Below are 23,252 nucleotides of genomic sequence, written 5' to 3' on the forward strand. Positions count from 1 at the left end.
AAAGAAAATCTATATCACTAAAATTAAAATATACCAACATACTATCCCCGAAACATGAACTTCTGCGGCCTCCGCTACTTCCGAAATCACTAGCAAAAAACTCAAAATTCCCACTCACAACATCCTGAATACCACAGAGAGGGAGAATTTTTACATAAATGCGGTAAAATCGACCCTATTTGAAGGCATTTGCCGTGTTCAGCAGCTTTGCGTGAAATCATGCTAACAGTTAGCTAATTAGCACCGACGACAAAACACAGTTGAGATAAATGGGAGTGTCGCTGGAATGTCTGAGGTTTAGCTTTCACCAAAGTACCAGAGAAATAAAATTCATCACTCTAAACAAGATTTCAGGGGATTTCCACAATCATTTCTGGGCAAAGCGTCTCCATTGTGGATCAAAGCGATGAACCAGGCAACCAGCTAACGGTCCAAAAATGCTTTTCCTGCAGCCATGCCTCCAGTGTTCATTGGTGTCTTCGTGTTTCACAGTCGCAGTATTGTAAATTACAGAACTGATCTGCCCTTTCACTATAATTTTGTCTTTTTAACCAAAATTAAAGCAGAAATATTACGTCTAGTTTTTTTTTTCTTTTAGAAGACAACTTCCATTCTCCACATTACCTAAGGCATAAATGTCTAAAAGCATTTGTGTGACTTTTTATTTGTTGATCCACGCTCAAAAACTTGAATCTCATAGGAAAAGAGATTGAGACGCATCGTACCAAATCTATCAGCTAATTTCCATCTGCAGCCCATTTTCAGGTCAACACAGTAGTAAATGTAAAAAACTACTAGAAACAAATCAAACCATGTGGTCAAACACATGCACTCCTCCAGTTAATCACCAGTACTTTGGAGTCATAGTGTTTAAAAACCCAGACAGTTTCCATTTACCGTTTAAAAAAAAAAAAAGTGAAATACTAAATCCAAAGTTTGGATTATGAGGTGAGAGAAGGCTTGATCAGGAGTTTGCTGTTAAAACATTGTGTAACGTGTACAAAATGTCTGTCTGTAGTTCCTTTCAGATGCAAAACGGGTCATTTTTAGAATTATTTTAGGGTTTATTTACATGTTTTAGAGAGCATACTGTTATATGGTATTGGATTAAAGCTTTAATATACAAAACATAGAAGACAACACACTACAGCCAAATAGGGAAGGAGTTCATTTTCTCCCTAAGCAGCTCAATTATAACGTGAATTATGACACATAAAGTCGCTGAGGTCACAAATGAGAAAAAAGGTCCTTCTAGTGCCAAAACTAATGCTGCACCTACTGAGGCGTTATTAAACAGTAAGCAAAGCGCTGCTAAACGTCTGATCTCCTGATTTATAGCGCCTCTGCACACTGACTTCATTCACTAAATTACATGTGCTGTGTTTTATTGTCTCTGGGATTGTGTTTGAAGCGAGCTGTCATGCAGTCAGGTGCTTGTTGTGTCCCAATTTCACCTTTGAAAGCAATCGAGGGCAGCGTCAGACTCCTACAGCAGATAGAAGCACAACAACAAGTCAATGACATGCACTCTCTTAAGGAACAAAGATGAACGGGCTCCTACAATGCTTCGCTGGGAAACCCAACACTGTCCTACTATATATAGCGGGGCTTTTCACACTGTGTGCATGACTGCTCGTGTCGAGTCACATGATTCAAGATATATGGGTGGACACACACACACACACAGACGCACACACACACACACACACAGCTGAGGGTGTGGAGGTGGTGAGGGAATGCGAGGAGGTTTATTGAGTTGACTGTGACGTTTCGCTTCCCGTGACCAGACTCTCATTTGCTCTGTCTCCCCCAGCGTCTCGCCCTCTGTCTCCGTCCAAACCACATGCTAATCAGCTTTCTGTGCTCGACCGTTTGATCTCCGACGGGCCGGTTTCTGATGCATCCCGCTGAATAGATAATCATTGTGCGACTGACCACCATCAATAACTTCTGTTATTCCCCCCTTGCGACCCCACCTACCCCCGAACGACGCACGCCACGAACAGACGCAACTTTGTTCGGAACGCGACACGAAGCCGCTCTTTTGGTTGGAATAGTTTGTCCTTTTTCACACAAATAGAAAAAATAAGGAGGAGCAGGAGCAGAGTTTTAGGTATTAATCAGTGACCAAGTAAAGGGAACATGTGACCACGTAGTTAGGTAGTAACTGCAGCTCAAACACTCCTTAAACCTTCAAAATCTTGCTTCTCTCACGTTGCGATCGTGCGCAGCTTCTCGCATCTGATATCCCTTTAAAGCTGCGAGCGGAGCCTATAAACATTTGTCCAGGGATGTGTGTGTTTTTTTTTATTGTTTCAGACCTCCACACCAACCAGCACACTGTGAGGTGCTGACTCCTTAAGCTGCAGGAGAGTTTGAAGGAGTTCAAATCCAAACTGGCTGAAGTCACACAAGTTCTTTTTATACATGCTGCCTCTAATGTGATGACGGAGCAGTTCAGCGAGCCTAAACATAGCAAGAGTTTCAGGGCCCAAAACAAGCAGAATAATTTGTTGCCGAGCCGAGTCACTTACCCGAACTCACCCTGTCGACTGACCCCGGGACGACCGATCACGAGAAAAGTGCAAAAACAAGCAAGAAGTTAAGATGCTAGCTGTGAAAACATCCTCGGGCAGCGACTGAATGCAAATGACTCATTATTAGGCCAGTGCAAGGGGATCGCTGTTAGGTACAGTTTACTTCCTTCCCACAGCTTTCAGGCACCATTCACTGCAAAATAACATTTGCACCGTTGCCATGGAGGTGTGTGATTCTGTTTAGTTCACATTTTTATGGAGTTTTGGTCTGGTGATGACGGATGACAGGGAGATTTTGTGGTTAAAAATGCTATTTCCAAGGTCAAATCAATAAATATGATAACTTGAAGTCATTATTTTATTTATGAAACTACTGTAGACAGCCACTGAAACCAGGGAGGAACAGATGTGCTAACATCAGCCACATGGACAATGCTCGCGTTTACTTACTAGCAAGTATGTTTTATTACATTCAGAAACTTACTTTAGCGCGTTAACATGCCAACATTTGTTAAACAGCACAATAAAAGCTAGTATAAACTACATCTGAGACAGAGAGGCAGAGTTTTTACAGGTGTTTGGACAAGAGTTTATTAGAATTTATCCCGTCTCGTTTATAGTCGTCAAGACGATTCACTAAAACGAGCGGCACCGGAGAAAAAAAGATAGCGTAATTCATCATCTGGAGACCACGAACGTCTCTCCAAAATGCGATGACAGTCCACATAATCGGAGTTGACGCGTCTCACAGAGATGATGGATCAACCGACTGGCAGGCCGACGGACCCTCGAGCCTCGTGCTGCTGAATCCAATGAGCTGGATTAGCCAAATAAATAAAACCGCCGCTGTCCAAAGTCCGCATCTTCATTCTGTGTCTGCACCATAAATCATCGACGGTAAGTGAAAGTGAACAAGAAACCAGACGCTAAAAGGCTTCTGATGAGCAGGTCGGCGCTTGTCAGTGAATGTGTGCGAGCGAGTGTTTTGAAATCCCCTTCAGAATAAAGGTACTACATGCAGTATATTCAGGCTGTTTTATGGTTTACCAGTAATGAATTCCTTTTATTTTACCCTCAAAACCCCCGCTGGAGGATCATTGTGTTTGCTGAAAGTCAGAGGTGTCCAACAGTTCGTAGACAAGGACTACATTTAAACAGTTTGGATCAGTACAGAAGACAATAAAAGTGTTTTTTTTTGTGATGTTTCAGTTCCCAGCAACTTGTTTTCTGACGTCTCCGTGAGAAAGCCAGTGTTTTCCACCTGTAGTCAATAGTCTGTGTGTGTCTCTGTTTCTCTGGACACCTCGCTCCGTGTCTGCCTGTCAATCACAGACGCTATGTGAACTTGAATTTCAACTCGACATCAAAGCTGCTTAGTTTTATCATTCAGGTTGACTTCGGTTCAAAAGCTTTCAAGTCTTTGTCTCGCTGCAGCCCCCAGACGTTTCTCTGTCTGTGGGTCGGACCTTGAAATGAGCTCTAATAAAGTGTGTTTTAGTTCACAGCTCGGGTTCATGCGAGGACTCATTTCTTTCCATGTGTGTAACCTCAGCCAGGACCGTCGCTGAATGACTGAGCTGTTATTCCTGCGGCAGGCCTCGGCGCTGGAGGCTCCCTGGGATCAAGTGTTGCCTTCGTAGGGTGGACGCTCAGGGAGTCCTAATGGCGTCTGCTCTGCAGGTGAGCAGGTTTGGCAGGTAGAGGCGGTTTGGTGCAGGCAGGTGACGTGACGTGAAGATCACCTGCGAACGTTTTCCTGAGCTGAGCCACACGACTTTCTGGCTTCTCTTTGCAAAGCTCGGCTTCTGGGAGACAAAGAGAGAACGAGTGAGTTTCCCAATCCTGGTGACACTGAATTAGCAGCAATCAGCAACAGAGTGTTGGATAATACTGCTTAGAAGTAGCCTCACATTTATCACACACATTGAAACTGGTGTCTTGTCACAATAAACTACTGCTTTAAAATACAATCAGCTGAATAAATACCAGTCGTTGTGACAGATTAAAGCACTGATCAATTTATAAAGTAAAGTCAACATTAAAATGCGGTTTTACATCTTTGTAAATTATGATCATGTATGTTATGATACTGTATGTTTCTGTTGGTGTGAACCGCTTTTAACATCCTTTTATTTTTGCTATTCGTAAACAGTAGATGCCCATAAATTATATAAAGTTGTTTTCTGCCGCTGTGATATTTCATAATTTTCCTGCATGGCATTAATGAAGATCATCTCATCTCGTTGTATAGTTTCTTATTTTATTATCTTAACAGTGCACTTATTTATTGTAAGGCTACATTTACGTCTAATGGTGTATATTTAGAGTTATTAATCATTTTTTTCACCAATGGATGCAAGAACTTTGCTTTACAGTTAATAAAACAACGGTTTTTGTAACCAGATTTCATTATAGATTATAGATTTCATTACAGTTAAGCACGATAAGATTCCAGAGATCACATCTAAATGCTCGAATGTTGCGCCGTTTGCACGTTAAGATATGGACGCATCCGGTATCAGACTTTTACTACGTGATTATCGCGGCCGAAAGAATTCACGATAACGATATTATCGAAATAACATCTATAGGAAAAATCGAACGAAATAAAAAATGGAACGACTCAAATTTATCTCTAGCTCTATACATTTTGTGTTTTGTCTGTTTGGGCAAATTAATTACACTCAGAACCACAACGGTACCGTATGTTGTTCCTGTGTGTCCACCATGTAGTCACTAGATTCACAGCATCAATATTACATTTACTAAAATATCATAGTTGTTGTTATTATCTGTATGTTTCGATACCTCTGCTTTGCCTTCTAAACAGCTTCTGTGAATATCTGTGGATCAACTAATTGGTAGATTTTGTCATCCTTGTGGCCTACAAGTTGTGTTCATGTCCACTGTGTGTGTACTTTGAAGTGTGCCACATGTTACGATGCACCCAGCGACAATCAGAAGCTTTTAAATTTGAACACAAACACACACACGAATCCGTTTTATCTCCACCTCTTCCCTCCTGTTTTCTCACCTCTGTCCTGTGCACCAGTCCTCTCTGTGTCTGACAGCTGGGCTTTGAGCGGCTGGTTGCCATGGCTACTAAGATGGGGCCTGTAGAGAGGAGCCCAGTCGCTGAGGCTGTCCGAGCTGCTGCCTGATTCGCTGTCGCTGTCCTCGGCGGGGTCCTTCAGGTCGTCGTCGGCGCCGCAGGAGTCCATGTCCTCCTCGGACGATTGGTCGGTCGGCGTAGGTGGGTCATCCTGTGTGAAAGTGGGGCACAACCGGACGGTGAGACGCCGACACACTCGTCATGTCACCCTCCCAACTTTAAAACCCCGCACAGAAACACTCACACTAACATCTGCGAGGGGCAGCTGGATGTCTTCTTTAAAGCCGAGCTGCTGGGCCTCTCTTCCTGGCAGCAAATCGGCTGTCTGGATGCCATTCATATTATCGCTGTGGAGTCTGGAAGACAAAGACGTCCATTTTTAGCGCTACAGACGGCCTTCCCAACCTTTAAACCAATCCTCTAGTCAGTCATTTGGCAAATAACTTCCATAATCAAATTGGGACGAGGAGACTGCTAGCTGTCTGAAACTCTTCAGTTCACTGTTGATCTTATCAAAGACAATTAGAGTTACGTAATACCTATGAGGATGTGTTGGTTTGGAAACATGTTGTCCGGGATGGATCAACTAACTACCAAAGCCGGGAGAGACTAACAGATGTCAGGCCATCAATTACAAAGAATCAGGCTCTTTTCTTTTAATTTCATGCTTAAAAAAAAAAAAAAAAACCCCAACAAAGATCATTATCTGCTGTGTAAAAGCAATTAGTTTAGCATTCTTTGAATTTATTTGGCTCCGCCTGTGAAATATTCAAAACACAAGAGATGGTTATGATCTGGGCGACTGTGACGTTTCCATCAATTCATTTCAGAAAATTTGACCGAACAGATGAAACCACACGAACAAGCCAATGTCTGTGAAACCTGATTCTGGTGTTCTTTAGAAAATAAATACATGAAAACATAAGACGACACTGTTAGTTTGCATTCGTGTGTTGTAATCATATTTAAAGAGCCAGAATCAGTGACATTTGAATATTTCCTGTATGAAAGACATGAGCTGATCATTCTTGGATTTATCTGCTTCAGCCGGTGACATAAGAGAAACAAAAGAGGTTTTCTTGTTTTGGGTTGTTTCTGTCAAATTCTTTTAGAAAATTTGAGCTACGACTAAACCACACAAAGGGTTTGTTCATTATGTGGAAAACATGATGAAGCAGTTTGTGGTTGAATTTTTATTTTTATCTTTAGCTAAAAACATACAACATCTTCCTGTTATCAAAGGTTTTGTTTCCATCAAATTCTTTAAAAAAAATCTGACCTGAGCAACCCGTTTCTGTAAAACATTCAGCTGAATTTTGTCACAACGCCGCCTAACAGATACGTCTCATTTGCATTTGCACGTCCTAGTTGTGTTTAAATCAGTGTCAGAGAGCCTGAATTAGTGAATCTGTGTTGACATTTTTAAAGGGCTCATTGGCGTCTTGTGTTTCTACCTGTTGTTCATGAGGCCCTGGAGGAGCCTGGAGGACCTGAACTCGTCCACCTCTCCGATCACCATGACGCTCACGTCTCCGTCGCGGCCGAGAAGCCAAGTCACATGTTTACTGGAAGCTGGAAACACAAAGAAAACAAAAACAGGTGAGCCTCATGGGAAAATATATTTTAATCACAGTGTCAGGATCTAACACAGACTGAATTAGTCCTTTTGTATCCGTTGGTATTCTGGCGTTTCACCAGAAGGTGGTGCTGTCTTACAACGATAGCGTCCAGGAACCATCGCAAACCAGCACCAGACTTCCTCCTCGTCACAGTTGAACTTTTTCAGATTAGCTGTCTGTCTTCAGTTAACGTTTTCCTTTTCATGAGGCCTTACACCATCTTTTTTATGGTCTTTCCATTTGAGTTATTGTGTTTCACTATGAGACAGTTTTCATGTGGGATCATTATGAAAGAAAGGAGTGAAAGAAACTGAAACAGCAAGTAAAAGTGGCTTTTCTACCTGTAGTGAGAGCTTAGGGCTGCATTTAACTGGTTTATTAGAAGCCTGCTCTAAGGTTTGGACTGGAAATGTTTAGTTTTCAGGACATTTATTTTATTTTATAGAAGCTAATTAATGTTCTAATTTACATTTGTCACTTCTAAATGACTAAATTATGTAACAAGTCACATCTACGTCCTGGAAAACATATTTTGACTCATCGTGACGCGGTAGTCAGAAATAGACCCCACAATGAGTGACAGCTCAGATGTTTTCCATGACTGCACCTGATAAAGACCAAACACCTGCCGTGATGTCACTGATGGGGGGCGTGGCTTGAAAATTCAAACCCTACAGAAGCAGCATTAGATTTCTGCCTTTAAACACACAGCGGGGTCACTTCTTACAAACCAGCTGACAAAGGGCAGCCCTGTTTCTGCTCATTTTTAGGACCTTTATTTCTGCGTTATCTGACAACACTCAATCATAGTCTGTTTGTCCGACACACCTTTGTTTACGCACTAAGTTATAAAATGTGATAGCGGCACTCGGAGGCGGTTTCCATCACAGATCTGAGGCGTCTTTATTGCGACCGCACCTGCAAATTCACCAGAAATCTGCGCTCACAGGTTAATCGTGAAAGTGACATTTAAAGGCCTGTCTGTGCACGTAAAGGCACAGAACAGAACAATACAAAAAGACGCCTAACTGGATTGCATGTTGTGTAATGCAAACACACGGGTGACACACACTGGGCTGCCTCTCGGGTGACACGGCAGAGATTGGGTAAACAAAGATGGGAACTTAATATGTGGTTTAAAGTGTGGTGACGCCCCAAACCGCGGGGCTTACTCAATCTTATTCGGCTCTCAGCAACACAGGAGGACTCGACCGGTTGTCCGTCTCGCACAAACGCACACAAACAGACACACACTGGCATTGTGCGGCTGAACCGGTGGAGGTGACAGGGTATCAGTGAGTCAGATTAAATGGAGGAAGGCTGGGCGAGATGAGTAAGACACACAGGCCACTGGCAGAGCAAATCCACAAAAAAAAAACAGGATTTGTTTGGGTGTAATTTAAACACATTAATCAGATTGGTTACCGGAGAAGGTGTCGCTGCACGGCTTGTGTTTCGTGACTCATGTGCACGGAGGGTTAAGAAGATTTCTGGTCAACGTTAATGAGTTATTAAAGAGCTTACAGGTGCCATTTTACAAAGTCTGTATGTTTGTAGCTCCTAAAAATAACCACTAAGGATAAATTACATTAGTTTACAGTAATTAATTATAGCAACAGCTAGTTATTGCTTTTCAGTGTCATCATTAACTAGTTGTTAAAGGGAATATGTGGGTCATTTTTCAAAATTTGTATGTTTGTAGTATCAAAAATGGTTTCCATGGCTTAATTACATAAAATAGAGAACACGACGTGGTAGTTATTAATTATAGCTGCAGTTAAAGTACAGCTAGTGCTCTTTCGATGTCATCAATTAATTAACATTACTTAGCTGTGAAAGGACTTAAAGGTTACATTTTATAATATGTGAATGTTTGTACCTCCCAAACATGGTTGCCAGCCAGAAATGACCTAAAACTAGTCATTATAGGTGCAGTAAAAACGCTGTAAATACTCTGTTTGTGTTGTCATTTTATGCTTATTAACATTCATTAGTTGTAAAATGAGCGTACCGTAATAGTAAATAAGCACAATGACATTAAAAACTCTGTAATTACTTTCTGTGTCGTCAATAGTCACGCGAAAAAGTTATTTTTGGGAATTAAATGGAAAATTTAATGCTACTCGTATGTCTGCCTGCTAAATGAATCTAGCGTTAGCAGCCTGCTAGCTTAGCATAGCATAAATACTGGAAACTGCTAACATGGTAGAAATACAACCAAGAAACGGTAAGCAAACAACATGAACAAAAGTGCAACTTGTTGTTTTTACACGAAGGTTTTTGTACAAATTAAAGAAACTAGCTAAAAAAAAAAAAAAAAAAAAAAACAGACAGCGCTAGGCTAGCCATTGCCCCTGTTGCTAGCTTGAAATTAAGCTTGTAACTTAGCTTAAACGTGTAGCTCCCAAAAATGGTTGCCAGATATAAAGTACATGAAAAAATTTACTGTAATTTCTCTCTTGGTGTTATCAACACCTGCTTCTTAAAGTTTTTTCTGGCAATGAAATGAGATATTCAACGCTACCCTTGCTAGCAGCCTGATAGCGTAGTTTAGCTTAGCATGAGTGCTCCCACTGTTGCTAGTCTTCTCGCTTAAAATGAAGCTAACCAGCTGCTGAGTGTAGCGCTTAATTCAACAAACATTAACAATATGTCAAATAAATGCTAAAATCTGTAACTCTTGCCTAATTTCAATAATAAATGGGTCAGTTCAGGAAGTAATTTTCGATATATCTTCATCAGTTTGCTTGTAGCATCAGGTGTTGGACTGTAAAGAAATGAGAAGCAGTAGCTACGAGCTAGTCGCAATAATTTCCTGTTTCAATTACATTGTTGTCAAACTGACGTTAACCAGTACCCTTTATCTTTCCTGTAACAACAATGGCTTTCTTGCAGCCACTTGGTGTTTCCCTCTTTAGCATTACTGGAAATGATGATGAATAAGACGTGTGCGTGCTGTCCAGGCCAGTTTAACCAGTACAGTCAGTGTTGTACTTTACCTTTCTTGGGCCTGGCATTGTCCTGTCCTTCCCTCTCCTCCCTCTCTTCCCGCTCTTTCCAGCGGCGGACCTGCTCCTCCCTCATCTTCAGGAAGAGGATCCTCTTCTGCTCCTCGCTGAGGGCCTCCAGCACCTCCGGCTCCACCCACATGTCCTCAAGGATTTTAGCCAGCATCCTGCCTCTGTTCGCCGGGCGCTGGAGACGGCCGTCAGCCCCTCTGGCAGTCGGTCCAGTTGGTCAAGTTTCAGCAGTGGGGTATGATCGCTCCTTTTTCCTGCTCTGCTCAGTGTCAGGTTGCCTTTTCTTTGAAGGATGTGGGGTCAGGTGAAGTCTTCAGCTGCTGCAGGTCAGCGTGGCGTCCTTTGTGAAGCGCTGCAGGAGCTCTCTGGAGTTGGAGGTGGAGGTGCGGCGTGTCCGGATCGACTGGGCAGTGAAGGCTGCTGTTGTGGTTTTTAAAAAAAGAAAGAGAGAGATTAAATCTACCCTATTGTTTTGTTCCCCCTCCATTCAATGCTGTCCAGGCTGGCAGAACACAATAGGCCCTAAGCAAATAAGCCACAATGCCAAGTGTAATGTGTGAGTGTGTTGCCGTGTTGTGTGCAATGCCTCTGTGCTTTCAAACGCTGAAAGGCAAACAGGAGCAGGTCCAGTATGTCAACACACCCTAACACAGGGTGGGGTGCTAATGACTCCATGCTATCTGTAGTTAACAGACAGACTGAGAACAAGACTCCTGCTCCAGTTCATTTCTTCACACAAACACCACGACAAGTGTTTTTGCACCTTATCAACACACGTGACGCTGATAGCCATAAACAGCCGTCCCAGATAGTCGGAACCGTTCGGGAAGTCCTCAGGAACAAAATCCCAGAACACAACCTTTTACCGTAAACTGTGCAAACACTGTGTATGACGGCGACCTCCCCTCCCGGCTGCAAACACTTTTAAAAAATGTGGAACACAGCGAGAGCCAATAGGGTTTGTGTCCAAGATAACAGCTCACCAATCAGCACTTAATATCACAGTAAAGCGACGGGCGCTGATAAAATTGTGAAATATCACCCCTTCTGTTTGGGTTTCAGGTGTGGCCGCAGTTGAACCATTAAATGAGACTAAATCTTCGACTAGACCTGGAGTAATTCTATGGTTTCAGCCTGAATGAAGCAGCAAAACAGTCATTTTCTGCACCTGACATCTAAAGCAGCACTGATAACAATGTTTAACGTCTCTGTGGTCATGCATTAAACCCTTTAAAACTCACCTCTGTGCACCAGTGTTACGGATTTAGAAGTTTTTTTCCACATAAATAATGCCTGCTTGGTTTAACTAAGCTTAAGTGTGAATGAAAACCTCAAAGTCTGAATATGATCATCAGTACGCTGCAGTTTCAAGGTGGAAATACTCAGCAATGGAGCCTTAATGTGTCTTTTAGTGCATTAAAAACTTCATACAGACATGATTTTTTTTTCAAAATATTTTTTTGCACAATATGTCTTAAACTCTCTGACTTCCAAGCAAGTTTTGGGGTATTTTATTTCTCCTTTGTCACAATTTTACTCACTGTGGATGCATTTTTTTACTGCAAAATAAAGTCATGCACCTCTATGGAAGCAGCAAAACCAGACCTAGAAATAAAGAGAACTCAAAAATGCCTGTGACACAGTTATAATGCCATAAACCATAAAAAAAAAAAGAAAAATCAAAAGTTGAACACTTAAAAAATATATGTATTTTTTAAAAAAAACCCAAACTGCAGTTTTCCTAGTGCCCACAGATAATAAAGATTTAGCTAAATCCTAATAATTTCCTCATGGACTCATCAAAAGCTAAAAAATCTGGTCTTGCTTCCTGTTTTTTTTTTCAGTTTCTGGCTCTGATAAATGGTGTAATTTCATTTTTTTTAGAAGTAAAACGTCATGTTTTGTGGTTCAAGGGGCTGAAAACAGATTAAACTTGCTAAAGGAAAAACTACTGAGTGCATATTCTCTTCAACATTTTAGAAAATAACCCTTTTTTTTGGCATAACTTACAGGAAAATAATGATACCAATCTTATAAATACTAAATTAGCTTTTAGCCTAGCAGAGGAAAACAGCTGAGCTTAATCTGAAGGTAACAAAAGTTTAGTTTTGTGATTAGTTTTGGAGTCCCTGTCCATTAAGCTGTCAGCTCTCACAGTAGTTTTCCCCTGTGAGCTCTGTTCTGCTTCATGTTCTCGCCTATGTGAGCGTCTATTGTCTAACAGTGGGAGGGACGGCGCTTTCGTATTGTTTCATTATGTAGAAGCTGTAATTCCCTTTGAGACTCTGTGATTGAGAACAAGACAAATAAACCCAACCTGACGAGATTTGCAAACATCCTGCTCCGTGGTTAATTGCCTGAGCTCGCTGTAACAAGAAACAGACTCACACCTGCATCACAGCTCCTATAATGAACTGAACGCATGGCGGGAATCAAGACAGAAAGATTCCAAACTTAGACACTTCAAAACACATAAAATTAACATATAGCGGCTCCACATCCACACACACACACACACACACTCTCTCAGCTCTCTAAAGGTAAAGCATCCAGCTCTGGCTCGGTGCCCACATGCAAATAAGTCCGGGATTTGCCTCACAGAGAAAAGAAAGAGAAGCAGAGGAGAGGAGAGGAGAAAGGTATGTGCACGGCATACTGAGAGAAAAGTTTGAAAAGTCTCTCAGTCTGAGGAAACAGTGGCCATTTCACAGCGACCGAGACGAGTGTGAGAGATAAATTAACTCTGTGCGGTGGCAAGCAAACAACAAAGACACACAGAGAATGAAAGAAAGACGAGCAGAGAGGAGGGAAAGAGGACTTACTCAGTGGTTGCCAGCCGGTAGCATCTCCCAGCTCTGGTTGTGACTCTGAGTGTGTGTGATGAGTGTGTCTTTGTCCTTGTGTGTGTGTGTGGGATCAGATCAGCAGCAGTGGCATGCAGGCTCAGCTGCTGCATTTGTACTGAACAGGAGTGGGACGGACTGACATCACGGCATTCATCTTTTCTCCTCCTCCGCCTCCTTCCTTCTGATCTCCTATTTATGATCCCGACAAGGAAATATGGCGAAATTATCACAGGAGGAGATGCGTACGAACACTCCTATAATATAACCTCACAGCTTAATCTTTCTAATCTGCTCCCTCGTGACATTAGCTCAAGGACGTGAAGAATTTAATTTCCCCTGACAGGCTCTGTAACTTCTCCCAATTGTAGCATCATGGGAAATACTCCTTATTCTGCATTTCAATTTAGCTGTATTTACCCCCCCTTTTTCCCTTCTTTCCTTCCTCCAGGAAGTCCTGCCGGCTTTGAATGAAACCATTAATCACGGCACCACATGTGCAGGAAGGAATCTGGGTATTTCTTCCACGGGATTTTTTTTTCCGTCAACAGGTTGTTGACACAGTTTTGATATCAGCGCTCATTGTTTTGCTTTCTCCCACAGTCGCCATACCATCAGATCTGGTCCAAGTCCAGTTGGAGGCTGTAAAATCTCACTCACGTGCTTCTGAGCAACTGTTCATATCGGAAAATGTGCATCCATGTGGAGATAACCGGGATGTGTCCTGGTTTTTACTGAGCTGGCTGTCGGGGGTTATGGGGGTTTGACCTGCAGCGAGTGTTTACATGCAATAAAATTAATGGCTTTGTTTTTCTGTAGAAGGTGCCTGATATTTGTAGTAGACACAACAAATGGAAGCAACCTCAAGTGAGATGTGCTTCTGCTGAACTTCCTCATCCGTAAACCCAAAACAAACACAGCACTTAATGATGTTTTTCTACATAAAACATTGTAATTTTTGCAAAAATTGCAGGAAAAGCTTTTGTTTCATATGAAAGAACAACCTATATTTTCTAAATACATACTTATTTATTGCTAATTTGTTACTGACAACATTATTTTCAATTAATTTTACGCTTTGCACTGACTAAAAGTCTCTTTCAGTGACACAAATTCCCTCCATTTTCTCTACAGTTAGTATCAAATTACATGTTTTTTGAAAGAAACGTCCTGGTAACCTATTTGGAGTCTCTTTGACCAGTAAATTTGAGATTATAAAGTGTTCAAATTGACTCAGTAATATCAGTTACAGAGCGGTATCTGTTTGCAAACATGAGCCAGCATAAGCCAGACTTCTGGTCAAACCAGACCAAGAGGGAGTTCAGTGGAAAAACCCCGGAGCATGTTCAGCTGAGTCAGAAATAGACGTCGCTGTTTGTTTGTAAGACTAAGAATGAAAGTTCTTCTTTTAAATGTGGCACACAGACTGTAGGGGGACCAATTTATTGCATCATAAACGTCTCACAATGTCAAAATGATACTGTGCAAAGGCTGAGCCACCGTTTTAGTGTTTGAGTGAGCAACAGATTCAATTTGATTGTACATATGTATTACAAAAATGCATTTTGAAATGTGTAAAAAAGCATTCAGATCTTTTACTTCAGTTAAAGTAGCAATACATCAACGTAAAAATACTCCACTACAAGTAAAAGTCCTGCATAAAAAATCCTACTGAAGTAAAAGCACCTTATTTACAGTTTTCATGCTGAAGGCTGGTCACATGATCAGTGGGAGAGAAAAGAACAAAAAACTCTTTTTTCTCTGATCTTATCCTCTAATCTTTAATTTTTGACCTTTTGAAGCATTTTGAACATTTTTTCAAATTGAAATGAAAACCATGTGACAAGTCCATCCATCCATTATCTATACACCGCTTAATCCTCACTAGGGTCATGGGGGGCTGGAGTCTATCCCAGCTGACTCAGGGTGAAGGCAGGAGACACCCTGGACAGGTCACCAGTCTATCACAGGGCTACACTTAGAGACAGACAACCAAGCACACTCACATTCACACCTACGGACAATTTAGAATCACCAATTAACCTCAGCATGTTTTTGGACTGTGGTAGGAAGCCAGAGAACCCGGAGAGAACCCACGCTGCACGTGGAGAACATGGAAACTCCACACAGACAGATCCCGGGTGTCCTCACCAGAACGTGAACCGGCAACCGTCTACCTGCAAGGCAACGGTGCCAACCACCGAGTCACCTTGCGGCCCACGTGAGAAGTCTTCTGGGAAAAGTTGTTCTTGGCTGGAGATGGTAACAACTCAACACTGTTTATGTAAGAAGCCATAAAGGTAGGAAACAAGCTTGTTATATTATCTATTGTGTAAAATCTCCATCCTAAAAGTAACTGAAGGTGCCAGAAGGTGAAGGTGGAGCAGAAAGTGTCCAATTTCCTTCTGAAATTTATTAGAGTGGAACTATAAAGCGGCATGAAATGGAAATACTCAAGTAAAGTATCTCAAAATTGTTTTCAAGTGCAGAACTTCAATAAATGTACTTATTTACTTTCCACCAGTAAGACTAAGAGTTAGAAAAGAGCAAGAGAAATACATTTTTCTTACAAACTTAATTCTGCTTTAATCCCTTATTAAAACCAACAGATGCTTGATTACAAAATTAAAAAAAAAAAATCAAACAATCAATATACGACAAACACCCTTTATGGTTACTTTCTGCCACAGTGAAAGCTTCATATGACCACAAGATCACTGAGATTTCCCCAAACTTCATTCTATTTTTGCACTTTGGACGTGGTGCAAAATGAAACCACAGCTGTCGTCAGTCAATACTGTTGAGTTTCCACCAAAACCAGCGTCTCAGTGATACCAGACACCTGTTTGTTTGTCTCTCAGTGACTATCAGGGCTGGGAGTTCAAAGTCTGTAAACTGACAGATGGCTACACTCATGCTTTGTTTTTGTGATGACTAGTATTTAACAATCTTAGGAATCAGGTTAAATTCCTTTATATCCCCAATTTAGGGGTTGTAAATTTACCTGTAACCCAACATTCACCTCAGTAGACTTATCCTAACCCCAAATGCACTTATTTAAACCTTGCCTGTTGTCCAAGAAAAACTCTGATTCATGTTAAACAGGATTTTTTGTTGATTTTTTAGCTAGTTACTTCCTTAAATGTCTGCACACACAAAGGCAGAATTCTTTCTTATCATGACGTGACCGCACCTTTCAACCTCTCTGGAATTAGTTAGTACAAGGAAACATTTACAGTAAGGAACAAATATATGATCTTTGATCTGCCATTATCTCACCTGTGTAATTTGTTGGAGTGATACACCTTGGGAAAGTCCCCGAAGTTGTCACATTATTTTTACATGTGAATCATCGTGAAGGGGAATGAACTCATTCAAATGGTAATTTTGCATGAACAGCGTCCTCTGCTGGAGGAAAACAGCAGGTCAAATCAGTAATACATGAAAGGATCCCAGTGTTTTAGTCCAGAGAGGAGGCAGTGACTAAACCCTGGTCAGGCATCAGGAAATGAGGAGATGATTGAAGTGATTCTACAGAAATATGTGTGCATTATTGATTAATCCTCAGTATGTACACAGATCTGAGCAACACTGAAGCATCTAATATCAGATCTTTTAAATGTCTTGCTCTATTCAAGTGAAAACTACAGTGTTAGTAAAGAGCAAGTCAACATTAACGCAACCTATTTAATATTCAAAAACTTGAACGTGCCCTTCATTGTTGCTGTTTATTGCGTTTTCCTGCATGAGAAATCTGATCATGACATTTATGTTGTTTTTAGAGCAATGTAGAGACAAATCAAACAAATGAAGTTTTCTGAGTATGTGTGCTTGGTTTAATCAATCACACCACAATTTTAGCAGAGTTGGGAGATTTTCTTTTTGGGTTGAAATATTCCTTTAAACTATTTTGCCCCGAGTCTTTTTCAGAACCTTCTGGGACGCTAAAGTCTCGGAGGCAAAGCAGCCAGCTGCCCCAGAGCCCCGGGTTAAGTGTCTAACAATTATTAACTTGTGGTAATTTGACTGACTGATTAATAGAACCTCAAATAGTAAAGACATTTTACCTTGTCTGGAGGCTTCAGAGTGGAAGCCTGTGTCATAATCTGCCCTCAATACATAAAAATCCTATTTCAATACAATTTGAATACATAAAAGTGTACGATATGAATACAATCAACCTTTTGCTACCTTGTACAGCCTGTTTAAAGCTTCTGTCACTGGTTTAACATTAGTTATTCAGTTCACATTGTACCTAAGTGGCACAAATTCTCCATTAAATTTACAATATATTCACTGTTAAGGTGGTGACCTCAAGGTGAGCGAATGGCAAAAGCCTGCAGCCAAATATTTTGCACCAGGTTTTACCCATAGCAGGTTAATCTGTTCTTGAATCCATTTTGGGGCCAGTCTGCAAGAATACACAATTGACAACATTTCCCTGACCTTTAACCTTTACAATCGAGCATGCATTGTAAGATAAGAACAGACTGCCAATAAGTCTCTACTGAGACCACATCTGCATAATCTATCTAGTTTCATTATGCAATTATTAATTTTTATCTACTATACATGCATAAGAATGACGATGTGTCTCATGTGACATCGATAGTGCATGCTGAAGAGGTCGACTTTTGCTATTAACCACAAAATTTACACTTCCCATCCTGCTGTTAGGGCCCTTATTCAGCAATATGATAGCATTTATTGGTATTCCAGCATGTTCTCCCCTCAACCGCTCCATGTTTAATGCATGGACTGACATAGAGCTTGCCCTATGAAGAGGCTGTGCATTAGCATGGATTCACATGAGAGATGCATGTGGTTAAACAGACCGCGAAGAAGTGTTGCTTTAGTCCCCAACGTAATTTAACTGGAAGAACAAACTCTGCTGGAGCATGCACCCCTGGGTGTTTGGCACAGCAGGCTACCAAAACACTGTATGTTGACTTTTTTCCGCATAATTTGCATAATGAGTTTTAAAGAGTTTTCAGCAGACTTTAACATCCATTTGCCACATTGGCTTTAATTATCAGGTACACCCACTGTTGATATGAGTCTACTGACAATCCTGAATTTAATAACAAATACACTTTACTATAACCAGGTTACATGGATTCAAAATGAAGCCAGCATTGAGCGTGGGTATTATCAGGGGAGCTGCTTCACTGATTACTTGATATGGCTGAATAAACATAAAGGAGCAGCAATACTTAATGCAGCATTAATTAACTTGAGAGAAACTGAACAAGCTGTAAGAAGAAGCAACACCTTATAATGTTGTTGTGGTTTTTTAACAAACAGGTGCTCATTTGCACATTCACTGAGTCCCACTTGTGGTCATCCAGCACATGTATTTAAGAAATATTCACTCCCCTTTTGGTTCTGTTTTGCTCTGAACCAACCCCCAGGGGAAATACTCAACAGTGTTCACCAGCTATAAGCTATCTGAGTCTGTCTGCTGCTTGGTGTTGGGTAGTGGGGTCTATGTTAGCTTCTTTATAACAAACCTTCAAGGTTAGAAAATACAGCAGTGGCAAAATCTGCAGTTCCTTAAATCACCACATGTGATTGCCTATTAAACCAAGTCCATCTCCATAGATCTCCATGTTACTATGCCCATCTTTACAACAGAAACAAACATATTTTCAAACTGGTACAAAAAACTCTTATGGTCTCGATATCTACACTGTAAACCGGAGAGACTCAAATGTCTTGAGTATTCCTTGATTGTTGTAAAAGTTTATCATTTTTAATTTTTATGAGCTTTTTACAAATTAAGTATGCTGTACCTAAAGTGATAAATGTACAACTTTTACAACCCTTAAATTTAGCAATTGATATGTTTGAGCAAAATAGAAATTTAGCAGATTAAGTAATACTGCTTAAAATCACCAATCCACACTTATTAAAACTTATAGTTTCAACATCTTTTATGTCATATTATGTGAAAATAACTAAATAAATCGTGAATGTAAATATACTATTTATTATTACGTTTAAACAAATATTTACCATACTGTCATATATGTCAGTAGACATTGTATCTGTCCCTATATGAAATAATCCATACATGTAATAGGACATTTAAAATATAACACCGCAATAAGTTTTAGTGCATTTTATAATGGCTTTGTATTATTATTATTATTATTATTATCTATCCAGATATAATATTTCTTAGTCTACGTGGTGTGATGAATTATGTCACATTCAGAATAGCAGGAGACGTATGGCCCATAGACGAGCCATGCGGACGATACAGGAAGTTGAAGAAGATGACTTCCGGTCCCGCATAGTTGAACAGTGAACTTCAGCCGAACGGAACCAAGTTCGGGCTCAGTGCGGGAGTGACAGTAAGTAGTCGATATAAGACTTGAAGACATTTATCAGGAAGTTCATGATGTTTTTTATTGACAACGTGTGTCGTTTTTAGCTACGTGGCAGGACGGGACGTTAGCTAGTTCAAACGCCTGAAGCAATTTTAGCAAAGTAGCCAATTCAAACGGGCTAGCTTATGACCGGAAGTTAAGCTAATTCAAGTGAGCCAATGCTGCAGTGGTGTCAGGAATACTTTACATTTGACACTGAGCAAAAAAAATATATGACATTTTCAGTGCCTTGTTACAGCTGTGTCAGCAGAAAGAAAAAAAAACTGATGTAAGTTAGTATTTGATGTTCTGTACTTGAAATGGAGGGGATTCTAATTTTATTATGGAAGTTTCACAGTGATGAAAAAAAAAAGGTGACTAAACAGTGAAAGATCAGCATGTGTTTTGTGAACTACAAACAAAATTATGTGTAAATGTTTTTGTTGGCTAGCTTTATATTAATGTAAGAGAAATTCAGACATACATATTGAAAAGACCCAATTGCAAACCTTCCTTTTTACACATAAATAACTGTGTTCTTTGAGAAATTAGTATTCAGTGGATGCATATGTTGCCTGTTAGTATGATGATAATCTTTTAGGGTTTATTTCCATGGTCAGTAAAAACAAATGTCAATATCAAATTATGTTCTGAAGCTGCATTTTCTATGAAGTATTGCTACACGGTTTGTGTTCTGTTAAAGAAACCTTTTTTTTCTTGTGTCATCAGATTGCTGCTCTCAGAATCAGAACTTTATTGTCATTACACATGTCACAAGTACAGAGCAACAAAATGACCAATTACTCAACAATGGCTCGGCAGTGTAAGTTGTGTTCAGCTCATTTTACAACATGAACCCATTTGTTTACACTTTGTTGACTGCAGCACAGTCATTTTTCAGGAGTGAACCCACTGCCATGCCTTCATGATAACTGTATGTGCACATTTCAGACACTTAATACACTAAGTAAGCACTCACTTGTCAAGAAGCCACACTCCGGAACCTAGCAGCAGAGTGGGGCAGAGTCATCAGACATTCAGGTGTCCTTTATGTACATTTCATGAGCATGTCTCTGAATATGTAATCCTAAGCAAAAGTAACCCAGACAACGAGTCTCACCGCTGCAACGTGAAAAGACCCAGGCGTGCAGAGGTCAACTTTATGCCCAACTTTCCACAACTTCAAGAGCCCTCAAGTCTTTAACATCTGAGACAGACCGTTGAGGTCAAGAAGGCAAGCGGAAATCTACCTTTTATTATTAAAAATGATGCAGGCCACATTTGTCTTGCGACCACAGACCATTGTGATGTGAAAGAGTTCATGAATCTCTGACCTGCTCTTTAAATGGAGTCTGAGGTCATATAGAACAGCTCGGTAGCTCAGTTTAATATAAGTTGGGCATTATAGCTAATTGATGTTACTGTAACGTCTTTTAACTTGACTTAAATGCAGGTGTATGCAGAATTTCAACAAATAACAAACCTGAACCTTTGAAACACATTTTATGCTGAACTTGATCGCCACACTCCACGCCTGATGACCCTGTTCAGACAGAAGGCTTCCAGAAGTGGGAAAAGTGCAGATGCTTTGGCTGCCATTTTTAAAGTCCAGGATGAGCAGGTAAATTCTGTGTAACTGTGAGGTTAATTTGTAATTTTTCATATGGACCTCCCATTTCACTTTGCCCAAATGAGCTCTATTGAGACCTATGATGGTTTTTTTTGTTTGTTTGTTTTGTTTTGTTTTTTAAATCTACAGTGGTTGTTGTAATACAATCTTTTCTGTCTTTCACTCATTCTTTCAGGATGGTCCTGATGAGCCAGATCTTAGGGATGCACCAGTGGAACTTGCTACAGGAGTCAGTGATGATGCCATGAGTCCAGTTCACTATCATCCAAACTCTATTAGTGTATAGATAGTGTGCAATTTGTTATGTCTATGTCTCTAATGGTTTGGACTGAAAAATTCTAGGAAAGGTCAAGTTTTGGCCATTTTTTGCAAAAGTCACCTGGAAAGATGTGTCCCTACAGTATCTCTATTAATATCTCTATTAAAGGAACTACCTTGAAATAGGACTTTTCCGAATATCAAAATTGCTGTCCAGATACCACCACAACGGCTGAATATTCGGATGTTCAGGTCCAGCCCTACTTCGCAGAAGAAGGTCACATCTTAAGCCTCCAGATTCTCCTCAACAACATGCATGACTTCATCATCACTCTGAAAATGGCGACCATGAAAGTGGGATTTCAGTTTGGGAGACAGAAGTCAGACGGTGCAGGTCGGGTGAGTACGGTTCATGAAGCAACAGTTCAAAGTCACATTCGCTGCTTCTGCCACCTGTGCTGTGTGAATGGATGAATTGTCCTGCAGCAGCCCACTCCAAGCTTTCCTTTCCTTTTTTCTTTGATTGCTTCAAACACTTGACTTTGTGTGAACAGTGCCATCAGGCTTTATAGTGCATAGTTATGCCCAAAACTGAGAATTACACCCCTTGTTTTCTGGTGAGGCCGAGAACTTTTTGAGGTGCTCTTGTACATGTTTGACATCTTTTACATGTGGTATACAACATAAGGAAGTGATGTTGCTTTGACTCACATTGCAGTGATGTTGCACTGCCAGAACTGAGGTTTCAGTTCCCTGCATGCACAAAAATTTGATGCAATTCTGCAGTGAGGTGGTTCTTCAGAAAGCACGTGAGCTCGTCCCAGTAGGACAGTCGGATGAGCCACCTGTGAAACGTGACTTCACCTCCTTTTGTTTATCATCAGGCCTCATCCGGAAAACTTTTCAGCTGTCTCCTCCAAAGCGACTCAGACTTCCATATTGTTTACACGACTTCCGTGTTCACAGCTTGGCACGCGGGGCTCGAGTGTGACACTGTTGCCATGGCGACCGGTCTGTCTGTTGACCCGGCTGCCCAGCAGACGTTGTCGCTGCCACACACACACAGCGTCTGTAACACACATGGCACATTCTGTCACCATGTTGGCAAGGTCGCCGCTGTTTTCCTCGTTTGTCTGTCTGGCTGTCTTCTCCCTCACACTCTCACGCACACGTGCGAACACAAATAAACACAGATTTGTCCATAAATAAATATACAAGTACATGTCTGTAGATTTTCTTCTTGTTGTTGTTGTCACGCCTCTGGGGAAATTTTGTAGAGTTTATTGACGATCAATTGCTCATTGCGAGTTTCATTTTAGACAGATATAGATTTTTCTGTCACACTAACAGCATCTTTCCTATCACCTCCATCTTTCAGCTCAGTGCAAGTGGTCACAGGTGGAAGATGCTCAGAAATGAAGACCCTCCCCCTCGCGCTGTTTGTCACGTGGAGGGAAGTGTGTCATTGTAACCCGCTTTTTCATGCCCGTGGATATAATGACCCAGATGAGAGCCACACACACACACATAGTGACACATTTTCACACACACACATCACAAGTGCTGACATGTTGGGTCCCCCTCCTCTTAAAGGGGTAATGAATGCTGATGAGGTAGTCAAGGGAATCACTGGAGTCCAACACAAAGGCATGCAGCTAGATAATGATGTCCAACATGGAGGTAAGCGTGAGGCCTCTTTATTCTTTTTCTACTGAGTCTGCTGACAGATAAATGTGTTGCTGCAAGGCCATTGTGTTGCTGATGGTGCAGGGGCACTAAAATGTTTGCCTTTTGTGGCACATCCTCTCTAAAATGTAATATATTCATACACAAAACTTGTTTTTCAATAGTGGCAACAACTG

General features: G+C 40.9%; 1 protein-coding gene across 2 annotated transcripts; it reads right to left on the reverse strand.

Moving 5' to 3' along the window:
- Positions 1 to 2,978: 2,978 nt before the first annotated feature.
- Positions 2,979 to 13,374, reverse strand: LOC103357589 (SH2 domain-containing protein 4A). 2 transcript variants are annotated; one of them, XM_008282200.1, is made up of 6 exons: positions 13,111 to 13,374; positions 10,268 to 10,708; positions 7,104 to 7,221; positions 5,900 to 6,005; positions 5,572 to 5,800; positions 2,979 to 4,342 (listed from the first exon to the last, which is right to left on the reverse strand). In XM_008282200.1, exons 2-6 carry the CDS (start codon positions 10,440 to 10,442, stop codon positions 4,197 to 4,199), a joined length of 774 nt encoding a protein of 257 aa, XP_008280422.1. In that variant the 5' UTR covers positions 10,443 to 10,708; positions 13,111 to 13,374; the 3' UTR covers positions 2,979 to 4,196. The 2 variants fall into 2 exon arrangements, with proteins under 2 accessions (XP_008280422.1, XP_008280421.1); XM_008282199.1 differs by having other exon boundaries at positions 5,894 to 6,005; positions 13,111 to 13,372.
- Between the last annotated feature and the right edge of the window lie 9,878 nt (positions 13,375 to 23,252).

This window comes from Stegastes partitus, unplaced genomic scaffold (assembly GCF_000690725.1).
Source record: "Stegastes partitus isolate 25-593 unplaced genomic scaffold, Stegastes_partitus-1.0.2 Scaffold263, whole genome shotgun sequence".
NCBI classification, from domain to species: domain Eukaryota; kingdom Metazoa; phylum Chordata; class Actinopteri; family Pomacentridae; genus Stegastes; species Stegastes partitus.

Excerpts from the sequence above, each read along its gene's own strand:
- LOC103357589 (XM_008282199.1), bottom strand. The coding sequence starts at position 10,442 with ATGCTGGCTAAAATCCTTGAGGACATGTGGGTGGAGCCGGAGGTGCTG. Across the intron at positions 7,222-10,267 it reads CAATGCCAGGCCCAAGAAAG|CTTCCAGTAAACATGTGACT; the intron begins GTAAAGTACAAC and ends TTGTGTTTCCAG. Across the intron at positions 5,801-5,893 it reads TGCCCCTCGCAGATGTTAGT|GATGACCCACCTACGCCGAC; the intron begins GTGAGTGTTTCT and ends ACTTTCACACAG.